The sequence below is a fragment of the Xyrauchen texanus genome, chromosome 25, assembly GCF_025860055.1.
Source record: "Xyrauchen texanus isolate HMW12.3.18 chromosome 25, RBS_HiC_50CHRs, whole genome shotgun sequence".
Lineage (NCBI taxonomy): Eukaryota > Metazoa > Chordata > Actinopteri > Cypriniformes > Catostomidae > Xyrauchen > Xyrauchen texanus.
In genome coordinates, this window is record NC_068300.1 from 26,659,360 (window position 1) to 26,671,920 (window position 12,561).

Sequence of the window (12,561 nt, forward strand, 5' to 3'; positions counted from 1 at the left end):
TCATCGGCGGGAATATTAGATAAACATGGACCCTGATCATGAAATTAGTGTTATTCTTACTTCCTGAAACATGACAGGCCACAGCACTCGAAGGAACATATTTATGTTTTTGAAAGTACTGCTGCTAAGTGTTGTATTTCTGATAACCGTTTTGTTTCTTGTTGCCGCCGTGAGGACATTTACATTTGATGCGAACGCGGGGCTTCAGCTTGGAAAATGGGAAAATACAACCACCATTTCTCTTCATATAAATCCACAACAGAGAAAGAATCTGCTGGCAAATTTCAAAGGTAAAACGCGAAGTAGAAACACCGATAAGTCGGTCACTGTTCCCACAAACTCCAATTGCTTACACCTAGTTTAAAGACAGAACATTCACATCACGTGAATGGGTTTATCATGCGGCCAGTTACAGTCAACAGATATGTCTCGAGCTTTGCATGTTGTTGATAATTGCTTATGTGTTCTTGATACAATATTTTGGTTGCTTCTCATACCTTCTTTTAATCTCATTCATAGCGGCAATTCAGATTCCCACTGTGTCATTTACCGAGACAAATCTGAACACCAGCGCTTTAGGTGAATTTGACCTGCTGCTGAGGAGAGGTGAGAGATCCTTGAGAATGATACACAACATTAAATTGACAGTACTTTCCTCAAGCATGGGAATACTTTTTGCCAAGGTCCAAAATCTTATTATTATTATATATATATTTTTTTTTTTGCAAAACCTGCCAATGACAAGTGAAGTTTACCTGTCATAAATAATTCTTACTCATCATAAAACTTGAGTTTTGCATAATTTCCTTACAAATATATATTTGGTCGAAGGACAAAGTAATTAATTGGATATTTCCCCTCATATTTAGACAGGGGTGCCTTTAGGATTTTTGGGCTACCTGACAACTTTGCAACCCTTATCTTGTCGAAACCAGCACAACATTTCTTTTGTCATTAAAAATTATCATTATTAATAAATGTGAACATAATCATTATTGCACATTCAAAAATAGACAAAAAACAAATTAGAGTTTGAAAAGTTATGAATGTAACTTGATGTATTTAATAGTAATAACTATACAATGAATGGACATCAATATTGTAATGTTTGATCATACCATTTTAGTGAGTGGAAATATTGGATTTTTATGTTTTAAATGTTGATTTAAGCCATCTCTTGGAATATCTGAAGGTAAATACCCCCTAATAAAAAGAATGAAACTAATGAAAAACTAATAGGCCCATAATTGAAAGCGGTCCAGGCTTTGCCAAGCCCTTGATTTGACTTTTTAAATTTGTTAGAATTACCAAATGTTTGACCATGGTCAATGATTAATCATTGAGTAAGTCAATGTAACTATGGTTTCTATAAATCAACAGCCTAAAAATTTAATGATCTATTATTAAAATGGCCTATGTTATAATAAAACTAAGTAGAACTCTCCTTCCTCTTTTAAAGTTTTAATATAAATCCAGAACATTTCTGTCAAATTATATCTGTTACTACAGTTGGTGCTACTACAGTAATGGTATATTGGTATGTTTTTCATCTTCTCCTCGTCAGCACTTTTTAAAATGTCAGGTCTGTCTGGCCTTATGAGATGTTTGACATTCTCTATAGTGCTTCAAAGTAGAAAATTCTTGGTTTAATTAAGGTTTTGTGGTCTTTTCCACACTGTTTAGCACTACGCACAATCCAGTCAAGCATGGTTTATGACACTTGCAGTGCCAGGATGTGTGCATGTCCCGCTGCGCTGTACAAATGGGAAGCGCATTTAGGGCTTAAAAAAAGCGCTTTGGGATAAACCCCTAAACATCTTCAGGATCATCTTTTATTATCAAGGAAGAGCAGTCCTCCAGTCTTTTAACCAGTGCAATTGGCCATTTACAACAAAATCAAGACTCTGGTGTTCTCTTGGGACCCCTGTCTGTCCAGGGTCTTAGAATTGTCTGAGCACGTTAATAATGATATCATCATCATATTATTCATTCTCTCCAAACTTCTCTGTCACAAAAACATTGATATCCATCATGGTTTTGTTCCTCAAATTTTATATTTTGTGTCGCCATATAAAGTTATGACTGGAGTTATGACAATAATAGAAAAATATAGAAAAAACCTGTAAACAGAGAACTTAGAGTAAAATTTAGGCATGTGACAGAACAGCAAGCCAATCACTGACCTTTAATCTGTAGAGCGCAACAGTGCCAGCCAACTTTTAATCCTTCTCGGTTCCGGAAGTATTTTGGCATAGAACTCTTTAATGGAGGATTTTATGAAAAGTCTAAGCCATTAACCAAACCAACCAGCTCCAAGGTGAATCACAACATTACAATCTTTGATTTGAAGCAAAAAAGTATTTGGAATTCGGACAAAAAGACAAAAGTACAAGACTGCGTACTTAACGTTCTTTCACAAGGGCACGAACTACAATCCCGTGAAGCATTACAAATTACATAAATAAAAAATATTGGAAATACATAAAACTATTGATTTTAGGTGTTTATTACAAAATATTCTGATATCTATAAATGTATAGTTTAATGGTGAAGGGAGACAGACTCTGTCGCGTCATTCATAATATGGTGGGAGTTCCTGAGCTTGTTTCGCGGGCTTTGTTGGCCACGGTTCTCTTGATTGGTGGATATTTTCGGTGAAGTAGTTGTTTACCAGGAGTTCCGCTATCCGACTATTTTTAAACAATGAATTTGAAATAATGCAGACTGATGGCTTCAATGGAAACATATAAGGTAGGTCTGTCTTTTATTAGTATAAGTTATCATTTAAAATCAATTTAATGGGATTTTTACTTCTGAAACCAGACTGATTCAAAGATCTCTTTGAAATTATTCTCTCACGTCGATTACCTCAGGTTGTTATTTGAAAATAGAGAGGGTGCAACTGTTTTTACATTGTAATATATTATGATGATAAACTGTAATTAAATTCAGTTTTATGTTCTCGCCAAAGCAAATTTTTACTTGCTCGGTTTTAAAGGAGTTGCTAACCCAAAAATTAAAAGACTGTCATCATTTACTTGTCCCCATGTTGTTTCAAAGCTATATGATTTGTTTTTCTCTGTGAAACACAAAAGGCAATATTTAGCAAAATGTCCAAGCTAGTCTTTTCCACACAACAAATGTAGACAGTGACCAGAGGGAGTCAAGCTTCAAAAAGGACAAAAAAGTATTTACTGTATGTAGTATACAGGTGAAACTCGAAAAATTAGAATATCGTACAAAAGTTCATTAATTTCAGTAATTCAACTTAAAAGGTGAAACTAATATATTATATAGACTCATTACAAGCAAAGTAAGATATTTCAAGCCTTTATTTGATATAATTTTGATGATTATGGCTTACAGCTTATGAAAACCCCAAATTCAGAATCTCAGAAAATTAGAATATTACATGAAATCAATAAAAAAAAGGATTTTAAATACAGAAATGTCAGCCCTCTGAAAAGTATAATCATGCATATGTACTCAGTACTTGGTTTGGGCCCCTTTTGCATTAATTACTGCCTCAATGCGGCATGGCATGGATGCTATCAGCCTGTGGCACTGCTGAGGTGTTATGGAAGACCAAGATGCTTCAATAGCGGCCTTCAGCTCTTCTGCATTGTTTGGTCTCATGTCTCTCATCTTTCTCTTATAATGCCCCATAGATTCTCTATGGGGTTCAGGTCAGACGAGTTTGCTGGCCAATCAAGCACAGTAATACCATGGTCATTGAACCAGGTTTTGGTACTTTTGGCAGTGTGGGCAGGTGCCAAGTCCTGCTGGAAAATGAAGTCAGCATCTCCATAAAGCTTGTCTGCTGAAGGAAGCATGAAGTGCTCTAAAATGTCCCGGTAGACGGCTGCGTTGACTCTGGCCTTAATAAAGCACAGTGGACCAACACCAGCCGATGACATGGCTCCCCAAACCAACACAGACTGTGGAAACTTCACACTGGACTTCAAGCATCTTGGATTGTGTGCCTCTCCATTCTTCCTCCAGACTCTGGGACCTTGGTTTCCAAATGAGATGCAAAATTTGCTCTCATCAGAAAAGAGGACTTTGAACCACTGAGCAACAGACCAGTTCTTTTTTTCTTTAGCCCAGGTAAGACGCTTGACATTTGAAGCCCATGTCCAGGACCCGTCTGTGTGTGGTGGCTCTTGATGCAGTAACTCCAGCCTCAGTCCACTCCTTGTGAAGCTCCCCCACACATTTGAATGGCCTTTTCCTGACAATCCTCTCCAGGCTACGGTCATCCCTGCTGCTTGTGCACCTTTTTCTACTACACTTTTCCCTTCCACTTAACTTTCTATTAATGTGCTTTGATACAGCACTTTGAGAACATCCAACTTCTTTTGCAATTACCTTTTGAGGCTTTCCCTCCTTGTGGAGGGTGTCAATGATGGTTTTCTGCACAACTGTCAGGTCAGCAGTCTTCCCCATGATTGTGAATTCAACTGAACCAGACTGAGAGACCATTTAAAGGCTCAGGAACCCTTTGCAGGTGTTTAGCTGATTAGAGTGTGACACTTTGAGCCTACAATACTGAACCTTTTCACAATATTCTAATTTTCTGAGATTCTGAATTTGGGGTTTTCATAAGCTGTAAGCCATAATCATCAAAATTATATAAAATAAAGGCTTGAAATATCTTACTTTGCTTGTAATGAGTCTATATAATATATTAGTTTCACCTTTTAAGTTGAATTACTGAAATTAATGAACTTTTGCACGATATTCTAATTTTTCGAGTTTCACCTGTATACCAGTGGCTCTCAACCAGGGGCTTCAGCAAACTTCCTCAAAATTACTTGGTTTATTAACTCATTTAAAATAGTTTTATCTAATAATCTTAACTGCTATAATAAATCTAAAATGTGTAAACTGATATATTATTTCTGATTTTAATTCAAAGCTTCCTGCAACAACAGTTTGTATTGAAGAATTTCGAAAATCACTTAATAATTTGTAATTATTTGAATATGTTGACTTCCCTAGTTTATATCAAACTTTTAAAATATGAAGTTTTGTCACTATTACAGCAGTAGTACAGTAAGGGTGACTTTCAATATGGTGTTTGGCGGGGCTTGTGGTCAAAAGGGTTTAGAACCACTGGGCTCTATGATTTCTGCACTAAGTTCCAAGTTTAAATGTATACAATAGTTTTGTGTGATGAACAACCTAAATTATGTTGCTGATATTATGCACCTGAGGACCGAGTTTGGAATGTGTGCCAGATTGAATGAGATTTGTGTGCTCTGGAAGATTTTAAGGGAAATAATGTCTGAAATGTCAGTCTGTTCCTCACACAAGCTATTGTAGCTTATGTCTTCAGAAGACATGGAATATAGTGCAGGAGTCTTATGGGTTAATTTTATGGTGCGTTTTTTTTTTTTTTGTCATTTTTAAAGCTTAACAGCCACTGTCTGTCAACTTTCAAATGGAGAGAGCAGCTTGGTCATTCTACCAAACATCTTTTATGTTCCATGGAAGAAAGACATCATAATGGGTTTTGAATAAAATGTGGGTGAGTAAGTAATGATCTCTTTTAGCAAAGAATTATCCCTTTAAACAATATGATTTCAATACAATTCAAAGCTCATTTTTGCTTGTATTTGACTAGCAACAGACCCTGTCTGTTTCTAACCTATTAATTGCTCTTGCATGGCTTAAGTATGAAAAGTGAAACTTCCACGAGAGGTTGTGTTATTTAAGATTTGTTTCTTTCTAGTCTTCCCAAAGATTTTCTCATCCAGCCTGGTCAAACATGAGGTGGTGGGCAACTACAGCCATCTGTTTACTGTGTCAGGGAGTGAGCCAAACCTGGAGCCGTATATGCTGCTGGCACACATCGATGTAGTGCCAGCTGATGAGGCAGATGGGTGGGATGCACCTCCTTTCTCTGCAAAAGAGATCAATGGCTTCATTTATGGTCGAGGGACCATTGACAATAAACAGTCTGTGATGGTATGGTGAATCAGCAGTGCAGTGCTTCTTTAAACAATAGTACATGTGTTCAGTCTTACCTATTCTAACTCTAATGATATGTGCTCTTGAAGGGGATCCTTCAGGGGTTGGAATATCTGTTGGAGAAAGGCTACACCCCTCGGCGAAGCTTCTTTATTGGTTTAGGTCACGATGAAGAGGTTGGTCTGAAGGTCTTTTCCGCAACAGCGTGTCATTACCAGTATGCTAATTGTAATTATCCTGGGTCATTGGTAAAATTATTTCATTTATCAGAGGTTTTATCAAAAGTGACTTCGTGGACAGTCCCCTGGAGTTCAGTGGTGATAGCTCATGGATCACCCACTGTAGAAATTAATTATGACAGAAAAAGGATGTAAAGATGCTACAGTAAAACCTGTTTACTAGTTAACTGTAAGTGAAACAATGATATTCTATTTTAAAAGTCTACACTTGTAGCTGTACTGTTAAATATACTGTAAAAAAATAATAATATATGTATATGTACTGTATAAAAATTCTAAGAAAGAGGTAAGAATTTCCTAAATTTTAAGTAAACATATATAGTATAATTTATTTAATAATAAATATACTTTAATGTTAAAATACTGTTATAAGTATGCATTTATGAGTAAAAAGTATGAAAAATAAACAGTCACCTAAATTTTTGGCTATATATATATTTCATTTTGTCAGGTGAGTGGTTTACACGGTGCAGTGAATATTGTGAATCTGTTGAAGAGCCGTGGGGTGAAGCTGCAGTATGTTTTAGATGAAGGCCTAGCAGTGCTGGATGGTGTCATAAATGGTCTGGATGGACCTGCTGCTCTGTGAGACTATATTATTTTGAGTAATTCTACTAATATAGCTATTTTGTTAGTATATGTATTAGAATAATTGTGTATTTTCTTGTCTTGTGTGTATTTTGTAGAATAGGTATCAGTGAGAAGGGCCAAGCCACAGTAAAGCTGAGTGTTAGTAGCGCTCCAGGACATTCATCCATGCCTCCTAAAGAGAGCAGTATTGGCATCTTGGCTTCAGCTGTCAAAAGGCAAAAAGAACCTCTAAAACACTTAAATATTGTGAACCTTTAAAATTTCATATTGCAAACCTTTAAAATTTAAGTCCAATTAGATTTAAAGTTATTTTCAAAACGGCAAGCAATTTTATTTGTCATAATAACTTTTCCCAGGTTGGAGGAATGTCCAATGCCAAGACTATTTGGTTATGGTCCTGAACGTGGCACATTTGAACATCTGGCACATAAGGTAAAAATGATTAAATAAATAAATACAAATTTAAATAACAAACAGGTTTTGAATATCACAACCTGCATTATGTTTTACGGAGCACCTCTATAAATAATAAAGTGTTTTATGCATTTGTAATGGACTTTATGCATGTCTCTTCTTTTGTTCTATAGTTTGGCTTGCCTCTCAGATTCATCATGTCTAATCTGTGGCTCTTCTCTCCACTGCTCGGCAGGTAGTTAGCATTGATTGTCTTAACCTCCTGAGACCTGTGTGAAAGCTGTGTGCATTTTCCATTTCCCTTTTTGATTTGTAACTAGAAGCACCTAATAAACTGGTGCTACTAGTTACAAATCAAACTATTTGCTCTAAATATATATATTCCTGGAGCAAATAGTTTTCCTAAGAATTGATGGCAACATATGTAGACAGCAGGACTAAGTTGTGAATTTGTAAATAATACCAAGCTATAGAAAGTCAGATTTTTTCCATAATTGTTTTTTATTACGTTTCCAGGAGTTTTGGTTATTTGTGTTTTTGAGACATTACAGACATTACATCAGAAATAAGCATAAATAATTCAGATTCAATTTAATGGCCAGCATCATCTGATCACTGCCAACCATGTTCAAATAAAATGAGTGGTCCAAACATCATCTGCAGCCTGAAAATTAACTTTTGGTTGAATGCACTTAGCTGCATAGAAAGCTATAGGATGCTCCCTTGCTCCCTTTTTAACGATGAACGTAACCTTCAGTGTGCTGTCGGTCTGCACTGGTCTCAGAACAGTTCGAAAAGCACCTTATTTTCCTCCTAACTCAGCAAAATTAGCTGCTTTTGGATTAACCCATTTATTCTCAATGTAATAAAGCACAGTAAATCTAGGATTTCTAAGGAAAAATTCAATAATGTACAGCAGCGTGGCATTTGGTGATAAATTGCTCAAATTTTTTTTTAAAATGGCATATCGAATGAAACTAGAGACTATTCTTTTGACTCCTACAGCTTTCAATGCAAAAACGTATTTAGCTTTCTTACCAGATGTAGTTTTGTTGGTGTTTCTCCTAAAGACAAACTCCACTTTGATCACCGCCATGTTTTTTGTCACATGACTCCATGCGTCAAAAGTTTAACCCTATACTGACAGCCCAGAGTGTCCTGAACTGAGATCTGTTGGTTTAAATTGATTGAAATTTTGCATTGCATATAGGGAAGCCAAAATATTTTCTGCTAAACATTTTGGTGCATGGACACATGTGTGCACAGGGTCGTGTACACATGCGTGAGGTTAATAATCACTAAAGTAACTTATGTCATATCGTGATATATCTTTGTATACATCTGTGGCCCTTTCATATTGCACTTGCAGGGTGTTGGAGAGAAAACCTGACACAAATGCTTTTGTGAGGACAACAACCGCTGTCACCATGTTTAACTCTGGTGTAAAGGTGGGACGCAATTTTTCTGCTTGTAACTCAAAAGTCATTCTGAGTTTTAGCATGAATAGAGATTACTAATTATGTCTCCCTCTTTGGCTGCTCTGACAGATTAATGTAATCCCATCATATGCTGAAGCTTTCGTCAATCTGCGTATCCACTCAGTCCAGACATTGCAGGAGGTCAGAGGTCACCCTGTAGCCACAGCAATCATGTTGACTCATTCAACCAGTTCTAAAGCTGTTCAAGCTCTTCGGATAGTTCATCTATGAACCTTTGCTCTTTACTCCTTCTCAGACCAGTTTCAGGCGATTCACTGTCATCAAACACTATATATAACTATAGTGAAATGTTCAGTACCAAATGTAATTATATCCTAACTTAAATTTTCATTGTTTATTATACCCCCTTTTTTCCCTTTCTAGGTTCTGGATTTGATCGAGTCCACCATATCAGATAAGCGTGTGAAGGTAAAGTTGGTCAATGGATTTGACCCACTTCCGATCAGCTCCTATGATGAGCAGTCATTTGGGTTTCAGATCATAAAAAAAACGGTGCAGGGCATGTTTCCACAGGTTACTGTCGCCCCTGGTAAGTCTCTACGAAGAGCTCAAAGGGCTGAAGTGCCAATTACATAGATCATTGACTTTTTAAGAGCCTGCCTCTACTCTTAGTTTTGTCAGCAGTGGTAGTCTATGATTTTCTTTCACAGGTATCTGTGTTGGCAACACTGACAGTCGTCACTACAAGGACCTCACACGTGACATTTATCGCTTTGCCCCATCATGGTTCAAACCCGGTGATCCTCAAAGGTAGAACACAGGAAAATGGCTCTCTTTGTGGAAGAGCACTTCTTATGTAAACAAACTGATGGAGTTAACAGTTTTTATATGTCTAATTAAGCATCCGTATTCGTCCTTTAGATTCCATGGCGTGAACGAAAGGATTTCCATTCAGAACTACGAAGAGATTGTGCTGTTCTACTTTCAGCTCATCCAGAATAATGACATCAGGAAGTTGCCATTACCTCACAGTAGCCAGCATGAGCTGTAAGTGTGGTGAAGTGTTGCTTACAGCAATCTCTGAAAAGACCCTAAGCTGAGGAAGCTTTGCTTATACAAAAACCACTAAAGAATTACAATCTGTAGATAATTACAAGATCTAAAGGCTTTAAGGGTCTAAGTTTTTAGTCATAAAGGTTCATTCTTTCAGTCCTTAGCAATATTGATTTTAAACATAAACAAAATACAAAGGCTTTTATATCTGTGTTTATCTTTACTGACATTAGGTATTCAAACAGAACAAATCTCTTTGTCACACCAACAGTTGCATTTGGATTCATAATTATAATAAATAATGTATTCCTACTATTCCTACCCAAGTAATGGCCTGGTGTCATCCACAATTTGTATTTTCAATGCAATAAGATAATTACTTATACAACATTAACACTGCGTTCCTCCACATTAATCCAGAGTCATTTCAAAACGCATCTTTTTCCATACGTTTTGGCCTTCCGTACACACTGGGGCAGCGTATTTGTCCAGTGAAAACTAATTTTTACGAAAATGCTCTCCCAAGTGGATCAATTTGAAAATGTTGTCTTTGCATTGTTGTATGGACAGGGAAAACAGAGATATCTGAAAACGATGATGTATTTGTTGTGATGTGATGCAGAGATGTGATCCATTTAACCAAAACAATCAAGATGGCGGCCCTCGCTGTGCCTGCTTTGATAGCATTGTTAAAGATAAATGTTTCTTTGTACAATCTTCACACTGCATTCCTTCAGATATGATGGGAAGTTTGAACCGCAATTGCTGTCCTGGTGTCGTATTGATTTCTCATTCCCTATTATGGCTATGTTTATGGACAGGTGTAAGGGTGGCCTTTAGGGATGGGGACCAATGACTCTCTACTGTGGTTAGGGTTAAGGGTGGGTGTAGTAGTGGCAGGGTTCGTACAGATTTTTGAAAGTTTGGAAAATGCTTGATTTTCACAGTTAGGTTTTCAAGGTTTGAAATATTCTTGAATTTTGAATATGTTCCTTGAAAATGCTATGAACCTTGAAGTGGGCTTTAGGGATTGGGACCAGTCAAGTAGCAGGAGTAAGGATCTAGTGTTTCATGGCCATGCTTATGTATTTTCTTTTTTTTTTTTGCATGAGCAGTTGGGGAATTTAAGCATTTTCAGACATTTCAGTGTGATGAGCAATGGAAAACCTTTGAAAACGGCAGTGTAGATTGAGGGCATTTCTAAACAAATGAATGTGGACATAGTCTTAGTCTGTTGGCTGAATGACAAAATAAACAAAAGTAAACCACATAGACCATGACCAAAAGATAGCCTAAAGCAACTAAACACTAGACGTTCAATCAAAACATTAGTCAAAGTCCATACGTGATTGTCCGCCAACACATACACCTTACGAGCCAGCTGTAGAAATTAATCAGACATGTCTGGGCATTATGATCATGAATAATTCATTAATGAGTGATAATTAGTTGTGCATTATTATTTTTATTGCCAATGTGTTTAAAAGTGTTTTAGTGGGGGCAGGGGAGAAGGGGTTCAAATGGACTTTGACAAAATGACAAATGCCAGCTACTGTAAGCTATTTGCTGAGGAAAATAATACAGGTTGAATAAATATCTTGCCAGTTTATTTTGTTTATGTGCTCTTCAAAACATACTGTTAATATATCTGACACACTAATACATTTTAGTAAAAAAAAAAAAAATGCATTGATTTTGCTACGTTTACACCACTGCAATGGCATTTGCCTCCACTGAAAATGGAGAGTTTTGAAAGCGTTCTTCGTAACTTCTTACTTTGGAAAACAAAAACGTACAAAATCTGAAAACAAAGTTTTCATAGAAAACTGATGAGTGTGTACGTGGCCTTAGTGTTTTGAACCGACCTTCTGAACAGAGTGATCTCAGACATAACCTGAGCACTTTCTATAGTTATTATTTACAAACGTTTTGCATTTGTGCAGATTTGATTGAAGTTGAACTCTGGTACATTTTCAAATGGATGCAGTATGTTCCAATAGAAGATTATAATTACATTATCAAAGTTGAGACTGAAGTGCTATTATTAGTAATAAAATCATCCAAAATAGTTAATGTTGTGAAATGTTTAAAGTTTGGCTCTATAAATGTATTTTTTGCCTCCTAGCTATAATTTTCATCACAAAGCTGATGCTAAAAGGAGGTATGGTATTGGCTGTTTGAATATTTACTGGAGCACTATTACATGCATACCAATGCACTTATAAATACCAAAAATCAGTTTGTTCAAAAGATCCAACATCGCAAGAAACCCACTTTTACATGAGAATTGAAATCATTAGATTATTCTCTGCTTTTGGCATCATAATGTAAACAGGTATGTGTACAACACTTGTGCACATTGATGTAAGAACTCCAGTAAAGGTGTTTACATGCAACGCAAATTCAGGGTAACCGGTAAATGTGTATGATCGTGCATGTAAACGCTCATTGTTACCTTGAATCCCTACTTTTGTTTTGCACTAAACTGATTTGTACTGAAATAGAAAATTACTGTAAATGATTTGCTTAATTGATCTTTCATGATGCATAATAAAGTTTTTTTTTTCTTGGAAACATGTTGATGGGTGTTTTCTAAAAAATGTTTTAAGTGTATGGCACATTCTAACAATTGTATGTATTTTAAATTATATTTAGGCTTTTTTAAGTGTAAAAATTAGCAATATCACAAGGCTAGCAATGCAATCCCACTCAAAATGTGAAATACAGTGCATCTGGAAAGTATTCACAGCGCTTCCCTTTTTCCACATTTTGTTATTACAGCCTTATTCCAAAATGGATTAAATTCATTATTTTCCACAAAATTCTACAAACAATACCCCATAATGACAATG

General features: G+C 36.2%; 1 protein-coding gene across 2 annotated transcripts; it reads left to right on the top strand.

The window, feature by feature from the left end:
* On the top strand, positions 1-12,527 carry LOC127619202 (N-fatty-acyl-amino acid synthase/hydrolase PM20D1.2). Of its 2 annotated transcripts, XM_052092008.1 has the most exons (14): positions 232-290; positions 520-606; positions 5,415-5,534; positions 5,735-5,970; positions 6,063-6,149; positions 6,664-6,797; positions 6,899-7,018; positions 7,160-7,235; positions 7,391-7,452; positions 8,587-8,665; positions 8,765-8,836; positions 9,080-9,245; positions 9,367-9,466; positions 9,578-12,527. In XM_052092008.1, the coding sequence occupies exons 3-14, from the start codon at positions 5,525-5,527 to the stop codon at positions 9,705-9,707; spliced, it is 1,272 nt and encodes a 423-aa protein (XP_051947968.1). In that variant the 5' UTR covers positions 232-290; positions 520-606; positions 5,415-5,524; the 3' UTR covers positions 9,708-12,527. The 2 variants fall into 2 exon arrangements, with proteins under 2 accessions (XP_051947967.1, XP_051947968.1); XM_052092007.1 differs by lacking the exon at positions 5,415-5,534 and having other exon boundaries at positions 1-290.
* Positions 12,528-12,561: the final 34 nt, after the last annotated feature.

Coding starts and splice junctions, on each gene's coding strand:
- LOC127619202 (XM_052092007.1), top strand. CDS start 71: ATGACAGGCCACAGCACTCGAAGGAACATATTTATGTTTTTGAAAGTA. Junction 6,798..6,898: donor CTGGATGGACCTGCTGCTCT/GTGAGACTATAT, acceptor TGTATTTTGTAG/AATAGGTATCAGTGAGAAGG. Junction 7,019..7,159: donor TTGGCTTCAGCTGTCAAAAG/GCAAAAAGAACC, acceptor AACTTTTCCCAG/GTTGGAGGAATGTCCAATGC.